The sequence below is a fragment of the Channa argus genome, chromosome 4, assembly GCF_033026475.1.
Source record: "Channa argus isolate prfri chromosome 4, Channa argus male v1.0, whole genome shotgun sequence".
Classification (NCBI taxonomy): Eukaryota; Metazoa; Chordata; class Actinopteri; order Anabantiformes; family Channidae; genus Channa; species Channa argus.
The window spans coordinates 226680-244615 of record NC_090200.1 but is presented as its reverse complement, the minus strand read 5'-3'; the positions used below and the strand labels follow the sequence as shown (position 1 = coordinate 244615).

At 40.0% G+C, this 17936-nt stretch overlaps 1 protein-coding gene and 1 pseudogene across 1 annotated transcript in view; both read left to right on the top strand.

Annotated features, from left to right (window-relative positions):
• Positions 1-17936, top strand: part of LOC137125121 (uncharacterized) — a 48578-nt gene that overhangs the window by 19907 nt on the left and 10735 nt on the right. Inside the window, exons 12-14 of the mRNA XM_067500108.1 lie at positions 1914-2087; positions 2559-2605; positions 2757-3303. Of these exons, the coding sequence (XP_067356209.1) occupies positions 1914-2087; positions 2559-2605; positions 2757-3303 (768 nt within the window). The remainder of the gene's footprint in view (positions 1-1913; positions 2088-2558; positions 2606-2756; positions 3304-17936) is intronic.
• LOC137125521 (E3 ubiquitin-protein ligase RNF135-like) lies at positions 4897-17138 on the top strand (annotated as a pseudogene).

The window sequence follows — 17936 nt, the reverse complement described above, 5'->3', positions numbered from 1 at the left end:
GAGGAGTTCCAGGTGGAGGTGGGTCTGCATCAAGGATCGGCTCTGAGCCCCTTCTTGTTTGCTCTGGTGATGGACAGGCTGACAGATGAGGTTAGACAAGAATCTCAGTGGACTATGATGTTTGCAGATGACATTGTTATTTGTAGTGAGAGCAGGGAGCAGGTGGAGGAAAATCTAGAGAGGTGGAAAACAGCTCTGCTCTGGAAAACAGAGGAATGCAGCTTAGCCGCAGTAAGACAGAATACATGTGTGTCAATGAGAGGGACCCAGGTTAAACGGTGAGGTTACAGGGAGCAGAGGTGAAGAAGGTGCAGGACTTTAAGTACTTTAAGTACAACGGTTCAGAGCAACAGTGAGTGTGGAAAGAGGTGAAGAGGCGAGTGCAGGCAGGTTGGAATGGGTGGAGAAAAGTGTCAGGTGTGTTGTGTGATAAAAGAGTATCAGCGAGAATGAAAGGAAAGGTGTTCAAGATGGTGGTGAGACCAGCGATGTTGTTCGGCTTAGAGACAGTGGCACTGAAAAAAAGACAGGAGGCAGAGCTGGAGGTAGCAGAGCTTAAGATGTTGAGGTTCTCTTTGGAAGTGACGAGGATGGACAGGATCAGGAATGAGTACATCAGAGGGACAGCTCATGTTAGATGTTTTGGAGATAAAGTCAGAGAGGCCAGATTGAGGTGGTTTGGACATGTTCAGAGGAGAAACTGTGAATATATCAGTAGAAGGATGCTGAGGTTGGAGCTGCCAGGCAGGAGGTCTAGAGACCAAAGAGGAGATTTATGGATGTAGTGAGAGAGGACATGAAGTTAATTGGTGTGAGTGAAGAGGATGCAGAGGATAGAGTTAGATGGAGGCACATGATTCGCTGTGGCAACCCCTGAAAGGGAGCAGCCGAAAGGAAAAGAAGAAGTTGTTGTTTGTGTGAGGTTGAGTTTGCGTAATAGGGAGACCTGTTGCTATCAGATGATTTTCATTATGTTCTTACACAAAAATAAAAAAATAAAATAAAAGAGCAGAATTAATTTTCAACATAAATGTACAAATAAGTCTTTAAGATGATCATGATAGTAACTGCAATGAACTAAACAACTGGCATACAATAAATGCAGGAGAGTAGTACCAGGACATTTTCCTTCTGTATGTAATGATACTGGACTTCAACAACATACTAGTATCTGAAGTTTTTTTTTTGTTTTTTTTAACTCTAAATGTTACATACTGTACTTTTCAAGCTACAATATTGGACGTGAGACTAATATGATATTTCTGTTAGAAGGGGAAATTAAATATCATCATAATAAAATAACAATTTCGACTTTGAACATGTTGATTATCCACCATACCTAGTATGATCAATATATAGTTAAATGCTCGTGGTAGAGATTTGAGGAAACAAGAAATTGCCTTTAATGGCAGGCACTTCGGCAGATGGATTTTCACGCTTATCTCTGAGTCAGAATTAAAGCAAATGCAAGCTATTAATTTTCTGAGTGACTGCACAGGAATTTTTTATCGGTAGCAACTTGTTGGCTGAACTGATCATTCGGTCGTAGCCTTTTGCCAACACTGCTCTGTTTTATAATGCACAGCGTTTGTGTAATGGTAAATTTTACAGCTGTTCTTTGCGTTTGATCTGGCTCCATTGTTAAGTTGACTATTTTATTTGTCCAGTACTTTGGTTTTGGCAAAATGTAAACATGATCATTGTTAGCATAGCATATTGATGCTGGTAACTGACTCAAAACTATGCCTCTGAGAGCATGGTAACGCTAACAATAAAATCATAAAGACATGAATTCTCTTACTTATCTGTAAGTATCTGAATTTTATTGTAGTTTTCTTTACTTTCTATGTATATTTGACTGCAGGCAGCAGTATTGACATAATATCTGCCATGTGTGTCATGTCTGTCTGCAGACTGTCAGGTTGTCTGATCACAGAGGAAGGTTGTGCTTCTCTGGCCTCAGCTCTGAGCTCCAACCCCTCCCATTTGAGAGAACTGGACCTGAGCTACAATCATCCAGGAGACTCAGGAGTGAAGCTGCTGTCTGCTGGACTGAAGAATCCACAATTCAGACTGGACACTCTCAGGTATGGAGATACCTGCTTCAGCTACAGACAGGGTCATTCACTCAGCCGCAGTCATTTTGTTTCATACAAAAGTTATATTAATAAAGACAGGAAGTCTTTGTCTTTTGCTGATAATATAAACACTATTTTGTCATTAACTCATTTGTTTGGGCAATCCTTTAACAGGACCTCCACCTTGAAGTAGAATATTTGCATGATGGTAAAACTTGATTCATTGCAAATAGAGCTCACATGGTCAAGTAACTGTCATTGTGAAAAATTTTCCTTTTCGTCCTGTTGAAGTAAATATATTAATTTAATCTGTGCTGAAACATGACAACCACATTGCAGGAGTTTTAAGATGCTACATTGAAGTGTATTTATTCAAAGTATTATTTCTTGCTTTATCAGACATTTTCTGTCTGAGAGCCATGTAATGTCCATGTGTGCATGCTGACAGAGAATGTGCTCTGACCCCCTTCCTCCTTTCAGGGTGGAGCCTGGTGGAGAACGTTGGCTGAGACCAGGTCTGAGGAAGTGTAAGTGTGTTTTTAATGAGATTGATGGAAAGCAGCAACATTCAACCATCTTCAAACTGTCACATCACTCATTCACATCATTAAAGTGTCAAGAAATGAACAGATGATGGATTAATAACTGCAGCTGTTTGTGTCTTGCTCTCTCCATAAGATTTCTGTCAACTCAAAATCAACACAAACACAGTGAACAGGAAACTACAACTGTCTGACAACAACAGGAAGGTGACACATGTGAAGGAGATTCAGTCGTATCCTGATCATCCAGACAGATTTGACTACTGGCCTCAGCTGCTGTGTAGTAATGGTCTGACTGATCGCTGTTACTGGGAGGTGGAGTGGAGTGGAGTGGTTTATATATCAGTGAGTTACAGAGGAATCAGAAGAAGAGGAGACAACAATGACTGTGTGTTTGGAGAGAATGTTCAGTCCTGGGTTCTGGTCTGCTATAATAGTGGTTACTCTGTTTGGCACAATCACAGTGAAAAATCTATTCCCTCCTCCTCCTCGTCCTCTTCCTCTGGTAGAGTAGCAGTCTATGTAGACTGTCCTGCTGGGACTCTGTCCTTCTATGAAGTCTCCTCTGACAAACTGATCCACCTCCACACCTTCAGCACCACATTCACTGAACCTCTATATCCTGGGTTTGGGTTTGGGTTTAAAGTCTGGTTGTTTGGTTCCTCATTGTCTCTGTGTTCAGTGTAGTAGAGACAGTGAAGAGAGGTTGAAGAACCAATTTAACTGGTTCATTCAAATACCAGTTGTAATCTTGCACAGAATGAATATCTGATTTGTTGCTGTCACTGTACATAAATCATCAGCTGGATTCACTAAGAAGTTCAGTATGGTTATGGGTAATCGGGTCATCAAGGCCTGCATATCCCAAATCTCAACAATGCTGTAGATGCAGGTTTCTGTCCTTCACCTGTTTGAGCATTGTCCATGTTGACTGTGCATATAAATCTTTGTAATTTCTACAAATGTGTACAGATGTGCATTTTCAACACTGACAAGATAATAAAAACAGCCAACATGTTAATTCTTCTCCCACCACCAAATAAAAGAGGAAAAGACACATGCACCTATTAGTCTCTGGCGATCCACACATATGCCACATGCATATGTGTTTGAACTGAGGGAGGAAACCAGAGGAAACCCACACAAGCACAGTGATAACATGAAAACCATTTGGGAAATTAATGCAAAGAAAAACAATATGCCAACAGTTTGATCCAAGCACTCAAAACAGATTGTTAACAGTTTGGATAAAGATACTTTTGTATTTTTTAAGTTGTATTTTTTTATTTTTTATTTAATTGACTATTTTTAAATAAATGATTACTGATTAATTAATATTCCTATGTTTTTCACAATTAAACCCATTCATAGCTGGTCCTAGCCTACTCACAGTTTTTCTTTACTCTTCTCGCTTTTTTTTTATCTGGCAGTACTTTGGCTTTTGGCTATATGAAAAAAGGTATGCAACAGACATCTTTAAAGTGGTTTGAAGAATTGTTTTTCTGTAATTTGCAACCTGAAGGGTGTCATTCTGGAGCTGGATGGAAGGCAAATATGGCCATGATGCCACCCAGAGGATGATGAGCAAAGCAGCACTGACATGGTCAAAGATACCAAGTGGGTCACATGGAGCCCCCTGATCTGTTTCTTTTCTTTCCCCACTCTCCACTCACCCCAAACTGTGTCACAATCTCCAAAGTGCAGTATTCCCTCTGAGTTGTAGTGGAGTACCAGTAGAAGATGGGAATACTCACAGGAAGCAGGTACAAACTGCACTAAATGCTGAATCTTTGATAACAGTCAGCTCTGAAACAAATAATGTAGTCTAAATAAAACCTATTAGTTTAGGACAAGTCAGATTTATCAAGCATTTGGAGTAAAGAAGACTTGTCTTGTTGAGAAGGATCAGGATGGATCCAGCCATCACAGGGATCAATAATGGCCTCAGACTGTGTGAAAAGTTTTGGTGTGGAGATGTGTATGTGTGATGTGTGTAAGTTGGTCCTTTAGATTCACTGCATGATGATGGAGGACTTTAGACTGAAGCTCAGTTCTTACACACACTTGTACTTCCTTAAAATGTTGTGTCTCTGTACAAAGTTAAACACAAAACATCTGGACCCCCCTCCAAAGAGAAAAACAAAAACTGGGTGTTTTCTTGTTAAAAATTATTTTCTTTTTTTTTTTCGTTAACAACGTGAGGCAGGAGAGGTTTTCATCTGAAGGTAAAGTAACTGTTTTCATCATGCTGTACTGGTTTAACTGGTTTCCTAATCAACATTAGATCCAGTAGAAAGATTAGTAGTAGCAGCTGAAGTGTTGTAATGACACACAGCAGTCACAGCAGAAACGGATAAAGCTCTGTAATGTTTGTTTACATCAGAGAGCAGAATCATTAGAATCAGTAGAAGTGGAGTCAGCTTATAGTCAGTAAGTGAAGACAGAGTCCTTGTTACTGAGGACTGAAGCAGCTTTTCCTTCCTGAATCAGTCTGTGGAGGAGGCAGAGATGAGCCACTGCTCTCCCGCTGTCTGAGACACTAAATGCGGTCTGAGCTCGGCCAGACATCTGCTGGACCACAGCTCCCACCGTCTTTGTCAGGACCCGGGAGGAGACAGTGTGGATAAATGTGTGTGTTTTAAGGTAAATAAGTAAAATTTCAAAAAAAATGTAGTAAGATAAAAACTGCGCCACAAACTTGGCACCAGTCCATATCTTTTCCTGCTGGAATGTTTAAACCAACAAACGAGTCAAACCAGTCTTCAGCTGGATGATTAGTTTGTTTGGAGGAGTTTGGACACTTCAACTGCTCAGACTGGTTACACGGAGATAACGCGTTACTGTAAAAATATTACTTTTGCCAGTAACGTAATTTAAGTACAGTTTAATTAATTACAGGATTTCTCCATAGATAAGTGATGTAATGTTCCAACAGGAGAAGTGCAAAAAAGCACGTACATGTAAACTGTGTGTAGCTAGCGTGAAATCTCAAAACCTCACAATTCTTGACACACAATCACATGATTGTAAACTGGTGGAGACACACCCCAACGAAGATGATCCTCTGTAGCTGTGGAGGACGGCTGCAGGCCTTTAAAGGCTGAACAACTAAAACTGGATTTAAATTTTTTTTTATCTGGATTTATTGTGTAAATGTGTCTCCATCATGTTGATGTGTGTGTTGGTGTTTAGCTTGGTGTCTCCATCTAGTGGACTGATAGAAGTGGAGCAGCTGATGACAGCTTCCTCTGACAGCATTCAGCTGCCACTGATATGAAGCAGAGAAGAAGGAGAAATTATGGAGATGAGGATTAGTGTTGATGTGCAGATGAAGGATGTGTGTTTCCACTCCACAGGAAGGTAGAAAGTGTGTGTGAATTCAGCAGCATGGATCAGTGTCAGGACAGAGAGGAAGGAGTCCCTCCCTCTAAAACCACTCTGTGTGGGGAACCTGAGAGCCAGACCAAAGCTCAGAGGTGAGATGAGGATCTCTAACTGTCCATGACTCTTCTGCATGTCAGAGCTCAGCACCAACAATCACTCCACCAAAATTATTCACACTCTGACCTCTGTCTGTATTGTGTTCAAGACCAGAAAAGCTGCACGGACCAGAATCTGCTGGACCTGAACCTGGACCTGAACCCAGCTGTGTGTCAACGAAGAGTGACCAGTCAATGGATATTATCACTGGATTTAAATATTCATCTGATACAGAGTAAGTTGTTCTGATGTGATTCTTGAGAAGTTTTAAATTGAGTTGATTTTAAAAATAAGAATATTTTGGTCTTGAAATACAGATTCTGGTCATCAGACCTGCATATGACACTGGTGTTTACTGAGGAACTATTCAATATGTCATGTGTTTCTACATGTCACTGTCACCTAAAGTCCTAAGTCCTATAGTCCTACGTCTAAAGTCCTACAGTTCTATTCCAGAATATAATATAAAAGTAAGTAATGATCTCAACGGCACAGTTCATACTACATGTGTCAATTACACAAAAATTTCACTAAAAGGTGTTTTCTGTGCGTCATCCAACCATATACAGCTGGGACAATAAACATCAATAAATAAGGAGGAGGTCTGGAGCACACTGATATATTTGTGGCTTTTACTTTTACAAATACTTTCTTCCATCTCCTAAAAGAAAAATGTACACAAAACTCCAAGTTGTACACATACATACTTTAAAGCCACACAGCAGATCTTATACAACTGGTATCATTTCTTATTGGAAGCCTGACAAAGTGAGTTCTTCAATAAGTGCAAAAGGTTCAAATGTGTATAAAGTGGGAATCCAGTTTGCTTCTTGCTAAAGCACTGAATTTACCACTCAATGCCCCAAAATCTATATACTTTGGACAGGTATTTATTTATGGTATACATAAAGGAGAAATTGGGTTTTCTAACTTCATGTCCTCTCTCACTACATCCATAAATCTCCTCTTTGGTCTTCCTCTAGACCTCCTGCCTGGCAGCTCCAACCTCAGCATCCTTCTACCGATATTTATTTACAATTTCTCCTCTGAATATGTCCAAACCACCTCAATCTGGTGTCTCTGACTTTATCTCTTTATAAATAAAGCTATTATTATTATTATTATTCAAAACATCTAACATAAGCTGTCCCTCTGATGTCCTCATTCCTGATCCTGTCCATCCTTGTCACTCCCAAATGGAACATTTACATTTAGTCATTTAGCAGACGCTTTTATCCAAAGCGACTTACAAGTGAGGTACAAGGCAAGAAGAAAACATCAAAGCAAAGTCGTATCAGAAAAGTGTTCACAGTTCACGAGATGCAAGTGCAAGAGAGCAGAAAGGACCTCAACATCTTAAGCTCTGCTACCTCCAGCTCTGCCTCATGTCTTTTCTTCAGTGTCTCTAAGCCAAGCAACATCTCTTGTCTCACCACCCTCTTTCCTTTCATTCTCGCTTACACTCCCACCTCCACCTTGAACCCCTCTGTCACACCTGCAGCACACCTCACCACGGTCTTACAGCTCTCATACATGTCCTGCACCACTCTAACATACTTCTCTGTCACTCCAGACTTCCTCATACAATACCACAGTTCCTGACTCGGCACCCTGTCATACACTTTCTCTAAATCTATGAAGACACAATGCAACTACCTATGACCTTCTCTGTACTTCTCCATCAGCATCTTCAAAGCAAATACTGCATCTGTTGGATTCTTTCTAGACATGAAACCATATTGCTGCTCACAAATGCTCAGCTCTGCCCTTAGCCTAGCTTCCACTATTCTTTCCCACAACTTCATTGTTTGGCTCATCAGCTTTATTCCTCTGTCGATTTTTACTGGCTTCAAGATTCTTAGGAGCCTTTAGTTCAGATAGTTCAGAATGGCAACACATAGAGACTGGTGTTTTGTAGGTAACAACAGAAGGATTCAAAATGGATGATGGTTCACCACATAAAGTCAAAATAAGATTTAATTCAAAACTACAGCAAAACATTTGTCATCATGTTGTTGTAACTAAGTGTAGAGGACTGTTTGTCCTCTGTTGGTACCAGAGTTGTAGTTTGAAGTTGTGATTATGAGAGATCCAATAATTAATATGTGAAGCTGTATAAAAGTAGATTTTTTAAAAATCTATTCTTAGTTCAGTGACAGAGGGAAACTTATGTTTGTCACAATGGTTGGGACTAAGCCCAACTGACACACATCCATTCATGGACCTTTAACTTGTGTGTGTGTCTCTATGTGGACAGACATAATGTGAGCTCATTCTTCCTGATTCCTCCACAGAGTGGACCAGCAGAGCTCACAGGTTCCCAGTGGTCAGTCTGCCCAGCAGCATCAAACACACCTGGACTCCATATTTATGGTCTGTACATGAACAACTACTACTTTTCCATCTGTTGTGTCCACAATAATGTCCATGCTGCACTTTTTAGACCAGTGGATTGTCAGTCTGTCCAACATGGATCTGATGTTTGGCTCCATGGTTTTACATGGATTGTGTCATTCATATAGTTTTCTGTTCCAGCTGCTGGAGGACAACATTGTGACTGTTGTGAAGAACGAGATAAAGCAGATGAAGAAGATTCTAACTTCAGATTCCCCAGACTATTTAGAGAGTCAGAGGAAGGATGAGAAATTGTTGGATGATGAGGATGAAGAACAGAGGAGGAGCAGCAGAGAGTCATTTCCTCTTCTCCTTTCTCCTCCGCTGAGCTGGCTGACTGTCTGCAGAGAGGTGAGAATTTTTTTATTTTATTTTGCAGAGTCCTGCAATTTTGCAAACCCATACCTTCAAACTGCATTAATTGATCAAATCCAGATTCAACCAGTTACATGTACTCATAATTTTCTCTAATTTTAGTTGATGATTTATCCTGTCCTTTTGATTTTCTGTTTTTCTCTGTAAGTTGGTTTCTGACAGGCATTAAGTTCGGTTTTCTGTTGGTCCTTATTACTCAGTTTTTGTTTTGACACTTGTCTCATATTTTTATATATTCTTTCTCCCTATTTATCCCTGCATATTTTTGTATGTGCACCTCTTCTCAGTTTATTAGTAATTATTGATTATTTGTTTTCAGGTGTTAGTGTCCACTAGTTGGATCCTTTTTTATCTTTTGCCTAGTCTGTTTGTCTTCTAGTTAGGGAGTGTTTTTTGTTCTTTTATAAAACCCTTTTTATTTTCCCTCCTCTCATCGTCACCTCGCATAGGTCCTTAAGAATCAAACCATTACAGACCTGAACTTGACAAAGTTGTATTTGTGTGGTGTTGTCTATGAGGAAGACCTACAGGTCTACATGTTTAAATTTTTACTTTTACATTTAGTCATTTAGCAGACGCTTTTATCCACCATTGTGGGATCATTGCCCTAAAATGTCCTGTCCAATTAAACAAAACAAACATTTCAATGCTCCTTCCTTTTACTATTTGTTTAGTGTAGTAACATTTTACAAGCACAATTACATTACGGCAGTGTTATGTATTTTATTAACTCCCTATGTAACCTACAGTATACACTGTGTGACCGAAACCTACCTGAACATATTTCAAAATTTTTAAGACCCTTTGGTACCCAAGGGTTGGGGTCAGTTTTGGGTCCATTATCAACCTTCTATAAAGCCCTTCACATCTACTTTTTGTGTTCATTAGGGCATTTTGCTGGAGGTTGTCAGAATAAACTAAAGTCTAACCAAAAGAAGAAGTTCCAGTGTGTGTTTGAGGGAATAACTAAAGCAGGAAACCCAACTCCTCTGAATCAGATCTACACAGAGCTCTACATCACAAAGGGAGGGACTGGAGAGGTCAGTGATGAACATGAGGTCAGACAGATTGAAACAGCATCCAGCAACCAGTCAAACCAGAAACAAAAATCAGACATGAGCCTCACCTGGAAGAGATGAACCAATCAGAACAGTGATGACAAAGGGAGTGGCTGGCATTGGGAAAACAGTCTTAACACAGAAGTTCACTCTGGACTGGGCTGAAGACAAAGCCAACCAGGACATACAGTTCACATTTCCATAGACTTTCACAGAGCTGAATGTGCTGAAAGAGAAAAGTTCAGCTTGTTGGAACTTGTTCATCTCTTCTTTCCTGAAACCAAAAGAATCTGCAGGTTTGATGAGTTGCAGGTTGTGTACATCTTTGACGGTCTGGATGAGTGTAGACTTCCTCTGGACTTCAACAGCAATGAGATCCTGACTGATGTTAAAGAGTCCACCTTAGTGGATGTGCTGCTGACAAACCTCATCAGGGGGAACCTGCTTTCCTCTGCTCGCCTCTGAATAACCACACGACCTGCAGCAGCCAATCAGATCCCTCCTGAGTGTGTTGACATGGTGACAGAGGTCAGAGGGTTCACTGACCCACAGAAGGAGGAGTACTTCAGGAAGAGATTCAGAGATAAGGAGCAGGCCAGCAGAATCATCTCCCACATCAAGACATCACAAAGCCTCTACATCATGTGCCACAGCCCAGTCTTCTGCTGGATCACTGCTACAGTTCTGGAGGATGCATTGAAAACCAGAGAGGGAAGTGAGCTGCCCACGACCCTGACTGAGATGTACATCCACTTCCTGGTGGTTCAGACCAAACTGAAGAGCATTAAGTATGATGGAGGAGCTGAGACAGATCCACACTGGAATCCAGAGAACATGGAGATAATTGTGTCTCTAGGAAAACTGGCTTTTGAGCAGCTGCAGAAAGGAAATCTGATCTTCTATGGATCAGACCTGACAGAGTGTGGCATCGATATGAGAGCAGCTTCAGTGTACTCAGAAGTGTTCACACAGATCTTTATAGAGTAGAGGGGACTGTACCAGGAGAAGGTGTTCTGCTTTGTCCATATGAGTGTTCAGGAGTTTCTGGCTGCTCTTCATGTCCATCTGACATTCTTCAACTCTGGTGTCAATCTGCTGTCAGAAGAACTGTCAACCTCCAAGAGGTCTGAACCAAGAAAAGGCGAATCTGCAGAGGGACCTCTACCAGAGTGCCATGGACAAGGCCTTACAGACTCTAAATTGACAACTGGACTTGTTCCTTCACTTTCTCTTGGGCCTTTCACTGCACACTAATCAAAAACACCTGGGAGGTCTGCTGACACAGACAGGAAGTAGCTCATAGACCAATCGGGAAACAGTCTGGTATGTTAAGAAGAAGATCAGTAAGAATCTGTCTGCAGAGAGAAGCATCAACCTATTTCACTGTCTGAATGATTGTTCTCTAGTGGACGAGATCCAAAAGTACCTGAGATTTGGAAGTATCTCTACACAGAGGAACTGTCTCATGCTCAGTGGTCAGCTCTGGTCTTCATCTTACTGTCATCAGAAAAAGATCTGGACGTGTTCAACCTAAAGAAATATTGTGCTTGTCACACTTTCTATTGCGTGTTTTAATTTTTGCAGGACCCGAAAAGGAGGAGATGGCAAGGGAAGGGGTTATAATTAAAGTTAATTTAAACAAAAGGAAACAGAAAATCACTCCGTGAGGCGGACGGGAAAACTCATGCTAATACTCACAACATAAACTAAGTAAAACAGACCAAGAACTTAAACAGCTGGGGAGAGAGGATTAATTAAATTATAACCACACTGGGAAGGCAAGGGAACTAAGAAACTAGAGAGAATAACACAGAAAACCTAAACAACAAAACTACGCAGAAATAAACGGAAAACCAAACCTCAGACCAAAACTCAAGGAACAGGTGGGCACAAGAGGGCAAAGTCCAAAGGGGGTAATCTACAGGTGTACAGGGGAAGCAGGAGAAGACAAAGTCCAAAGCAATAATTCACAAGGAGAGTTCTCTAGGGAAGCGGGGGAGACGATCTGGCAGTGGGGAAAGCTGGGTATAAATAAACTGGGGAACAGGTGAAACCAATTAGAACAAAACGAGGAAGGTAAAGCTACTAAACAGACTCAAAGGAAGGGACACGGGAGGAGCAACAAAATCAAGGCCCAAAACAGGTAATCAATTTAAACAAAACTAGTCCAAAACCAGGGACTTTAACAGTGCTTCAGAGGAGGCTCTTTTGAGGTTGTTCCCAGTGGTCAAAGATTGTAAGAAAGCTCTGTAAGTAAAGAGATACAGTTAATGTGACACATTATTACACATTATTGTGACAACAGAATTTTAAAAAATAAAACAGCACATTATTGTCTTATTCAACTTTCATTTCCTCTTTAGACTGAGTGACTGTAACCTCTCAGAAAGAAACTCTAAAGCTCTGTCCTCAGTTCTAAGCTCCCAGTCCTCTAGTCTGAGGGAACTGGACCTTATTAGCAACAACCTTCAGGATTCAGGATTGAAGCTGTTGTCTGTTGGACTGGAGAGTCCACACTGTAAACTGGAGACTCTCAGGTCAGAATTCATCACCCTGTTTAAATGATCATTTGCAGTCTGACTTGCTTTAGTGAACAAAAAAAATACTTTTGTAAAGGATCATTTAATAAACCTTAGCAGTAGTTTTTAAACACAGAAAATTGGAATTTTCTTAAGGATTTTTTTTTAATAAGACTAAATTCTTAAATTACATATAAAGAATAAAACAAGAAACATGCCAAGTGTTAACAGATGGTTCCTGTGTTGTTTTGTGTGTCTGCAGACTGTCAGGTTGTCTGATCTCAGAGGAAGGTTGTGCTTCTCTGGCCGCAGCTCTGAGCTCCAACCCCTCCCATCTGAGAGAACTGGACCTGAGCTACAATCATCCAGGAGACTCAGGAGTGACACTCTCAGGTATAGAGGCCTGCTGACAGATAAAAGATGAGTCAAAATGCATTTACATTTACATTTAGTCATTTAGCAGATGCTTTTATCCAAAGCGACTTACAAGTGAGGTACAAGGCAGAAGGAGAAAACATCAAAGCAAAGTCCTATCAGAAAAATACGCAAGTGCAAGAAAGAGCAGAAAGGAAGTTTTTTTTTTTTTTAATAGATTTAAGTGCATTGGAAGATCCGGAAGAGTTCTGTTTTCAGCAGTTTTTTGAATATGGCAGAGAGTCTGCTGAGCGTGCAGAGTTTGGTTCGTTCCACTATCGTGGGATCATTTATAGATCACATGTTAAACAACCAACTAAAGTGTTGACTAAAGTGTTTTACAAATTAACAACTAATATAACTAGAAAAAGAATCTTATAAAAATACAGCATAAAAACAAATGTGTAAATAAAAATAAAATTAAAAAGCAGTATAATATGCTTATACTCAACCAAATAGAGGACAATAATAGCAAATATTCTTAAGAGACCTCAGGAAGTTGAGTCTTCAAAATTTATATTTAAAGAATTTGCAAAGAGGAAAGCTAATTTGAAAGCAGAAGGCTATTCAAAATGTTTTGGCCAGCTACTGCAGTAGTATCATCTTCATTATCCACAAGCCTCATGTGTGAACAGTTAAGATCAAGCAATGTGAAGATCTAAGGTCTAGAACTAGATTAGGGGCAGGGAGGTTCATAAATATATACCGAGGAGCCAGTCCATGTAGGGCCTTAAAAACAAATAAAAACCTCAAACTCAGTTCTGTACTTAACAGGGAGTCAGCGCAAAGATACAAGAACAGGTGTAATGCAGTATCTTTCTAGTAGCACTTAGGAGTCCTTCTGCTGCAGCATTCTACACCAGCTTTAAGTGATAATTTCAAATACATGGGGTTACTTCAGTCCAATCTTGAAATGAAGAAGAGAGAAGATTTTTGTTTGGGAATAACTCTAAGCTGAAAGAAGCTATTTTTTAACTAGAGAAGTATCATATTAAAAGTCATGTAAAAAGTGCACCAAGATATGACAGTCATGAAGACTAAGATGTTGCAGGTCCCAAATGAGTAGTTACAGTCATGGCCAAAAATATCGGCACCCTTGGAATTCTGTCAGAAAATGCAACCCTTCTCTCAGAAAAATTGTTCCTATTGCAAATGTTTTGGTATTCGCCTGCTTATTGTTTTTGTTTGCACTGAAACAACACAAAAGATAAGAGAAGAAACGTCAAACTTAATAAAAAATTCAGACAGAACTCAAAAATGAACAGGATTTTGTCCAGTTCATTTTTGAGTGCTGTGTGATTTTTATTATTATTATTTTATTATTAATGTGTGAATTTGTATTTATTATTTATAAGTTTGACTATTGGCACCTTGTCAAAATTGTAAGAAATAATTGCTTTTCAAGCATGTGATGCTCCTGTTATTTGTATTTAGACACACCTGTGGCAAGTAACAGGTGTGGGCAATATACTAATCACACTTGCAACCAGTTAAAATGGAGAAAAGTTGCGTTGTGTGTCACAGTGAGCATGGAGAAAAGAAAGAAGTGTAAATTGGGGTCTGTGGATTTGTGGAAAAACGTGAACAATCTCAAGGCTACAAGTCCATCTCCAGAGATCTTAATGTTCCTGTATCCACTGTCCCCAATATCATCAAGAGGTTTAGAGCCCATGGCACTGTAACTAACCTCCCTGGACGTGGACAGAAGAGCAAAATTACTGAAAAAGTACAACAAAGGATTGTTTGAAGGGTAGAAGAATGGTAGGAGACCCAGGAGGACACCACTGTTGACACAAAGGCATAAAACAGCAAAAGTGGAGTTTGACAAAACCTATGTGACAAAACGACAATCTTTCTGGGAAAATGTTCTGTGGACAAATAAGATAAAAGTTGAGACTTTTGGTAAACAGAAAACACTTTTACAGAAAAAGAAATGAGGCCTTTAAAGAAAAGAATACAGTTCCTGACACCGCCTCCTCCTTTCAGGGTGGAGCCTGCTGGAGAACGATGGCTGAGACCAGGTCTGAGGAAGTGTAAGTGTATTTTTAATGAGATTGATGGAAACAAAGCAACAACATTCAACAAGTGTCAAGAAATAAACAGATGATGGATTAATAACTGCAGCTGTTTTTGTTTTGTTCTCTCCATCAGATTTCTGTCAACTCACAATCGACACAAACACAGTGAACAGGAAACTACAACTGTCTGACAACAACAGGAAGGTGACACATGTGAAGGAGGATCATTCATATCCTGATTATCAGGACAGATTTGACTGGTGTGTAGTATTGGTCTGACTGGTCGCTGTTACTGGGAGGTGGAGTGGACCGGAAGTGTTGATATATCAGTGACTTATAGAGAAATCGGAAAGAAAGGATACAGTGAGGACTTTGTGTTTGGAAGGAATGATCAGTCCTACAGTCTGAGCTGTTTTGATGATGGTTACTCTGTATGGCACAGTATGAGAGGAACAACCATCTCATCGTCCTCAGTCCCTAGCAGAGTAGCAGTGTATTTGGACTGTCCTGCTGGGACTCTGTCCTTCTACAGAGTCTCCTCTGACATCAACTGTTCCACCTCCACACCTTCAACACCACATTTACTGAACCTCTTTATCCTGGGTTTGGGTTCTGGTCACCTGGTTCCTGGTTGTCTCTCTGTCCGGAGTAGTGTAGAGTCTGGTCCTGTGAGAGAAACTTTGTTTTGAACAGTCTGTACATGTCTTGTCTCTTCCACTCACACACACATTTTCAGATTTTATTTGTTTAAACTGGTCTCATTGATTTATTGTGTAAAGGTTTTGCAGGTTGGGTGCTCTAAACTTGGACATAAAGTTTTAAGGTATTTTATTGTAAAAGGTGTCATGAGAAGTTCAAAAGTATTCAGGCAGGTGGAGACGGGTGATGTATGGGGTTATTTCTTCTGCAGGTGAATCTGACAGGGTGGCTTAAAGAGTGGTGAGAGCAGTTGAGACTGAGTGAGTCCAATGTCTTCTCAAGTGTGATATTCTCAGGTGGATGTGGAACAGACAGCTCTTAACAGGAGAGGCAGACTAGGAGAGGCTTAACACACTAGTGCAGATATGGTGGCAGTTGGAAACAAGCTTCCACAAAAAGGCCCAGTTGAAAGCCAGCAGACAAACATGGGGAGTAAGGTGAAGCAGAATCTAGATCTGAAACATAGCAGTCAGGTTTTTGGCAGGCAGGGCATAACTAAGCCAATAAGGCATAGACAACATCAATATCTAATAACAACCTTCCGTCAGATATCCGACAGTCAGGTATCGCAGGACAGACAATGCAAACAGGGCAGCTGCTGATTCAAAAAATTTGAACCGGGCAGACCGACAAGTGAAGCTACTGAGTTGGGTCAGGGTGAGATCAGGTTCAGGTTACCAGGCAAGTTCAGTTTTTTGTGCTTATTCAGGCAAAAACAGATGTCTTGAGATGAGTGCAGTGGTGTTATGCTCAAAGCAGAATCGAGCGTTAGAAGCAGAAGTATCATGAGAAGGTGTTTGGAAGCCTCGCTCAACAATGTTAAGAATCACGTGAGCATCTGAAATGAAGAACGTCACAGTTGTATCAGAGAGCTGTCTGATTTTGAACATCACATATACCTATCATTTAGAGTTGCGGAGTCTATTTAAAAGTTTAATAATACAGAGTGTATTGAAATAACAAATTATTGCAGCATTAAGATGTCATTAATTTAGCACATTCACATGTAAAACTACATGTGTCCAGGAGATGTCACCATTGTAACTGTGTCAGATGCTTAAAAACATTGAAGCAGTTTCAACATGTTTGCTTAAAATAGATTCAGTGCTTAACAATGGTTCTGTAACTGAGTGAACTGTGGCTGAGGCTTAAATAGAGCAGAGAAGAACTGACAACGAGTGGCAGTGATGATGAGGACAGACAGGTGGCGCAAAGCAACTCAGAGGAGAGATGAGTGAATGACAACTGGGTCGTGACACTTTGTAAACTTCTTTTTGTTTAGTTACTCGAGCATGGTTTTATATTTTGTTTTTCTCATTTTTGTCCTTTGACCAAAACAAATGCATTCTTAATCATAAACTCTTAAACTCCAAATAGATATGAAACAACTTTAAAACATTTAAAATATGTAAACAATATATGCAAACAATATCCAAACAAACACATTACTATTTGTTTGTTTAATAATGTATCAAATATACCTGTTTTATTGTTTTATTCATAATTAACCCTGATCCCAACAGAAAAAATGTACATAATAATAAAAGAAATGTATAGATCATCACCTGCTTTTTATTTCCCTTCTATAATTGTTCAAATTTAATCTGAAATCTTCAGCTGGTCTAGAAATTAAAAATTATCTTGGTTTGTAACAACATAAGACTTTTAAAATCCACCCTCAAACTCTGCTGCTTTAAAACCTGCACTAGGACCAGCCTCTCTAGGAGGCGTTGAAGCTACATCAAGGTCAAGGGTCACAAAGAAAACTCATGCCAAAGGGCTGGCTGACAAAGACTACAGATAGATGTAGGTCTGGTTTTTAGACTTTTAAACAGGACAAAATGTTTTATTTCAGCTGAGGACAAACACTTTGTGCAGGTAACAGCCTGAAGTGGATCCCAGTCAAAGTCCTCATGTCAAAAAATCCCTGCTGTGTTTGCTTGTCCAGGACCCAGAGGTCAGGTGGCTTTACTTTGACAGGTGATCTCACACTCAGCTGCTCGTTCCATCTTCAGAATTTAAACCTTTATTTGTGGGTTTTCTATGATACATTCAGAAAATCCAGATTCAGAATCAGCTAAAAACCTCATTTATTCTTATTCTGATACTAAGCAGATTAAACTCATAACCTTTTTGTTTTGTTTTGTTTTTAAGAATAACAAGGTTCAGCATCTTGGACTTGTTTTAGTTCTTTGAGCTGGAAATGGGCCAGACAGTTATCTCTTTTGCTTCTAGTTTTTGTTCTTACTGTCAGCTGAACATTTGTCCTGAGCAGAAAGTTTCTCTCCAATTCCTCCAACACTTGGATGCTTCAGACATTCACAAAAATATTCTCCCACTGCTGAGGATCAACCAACGT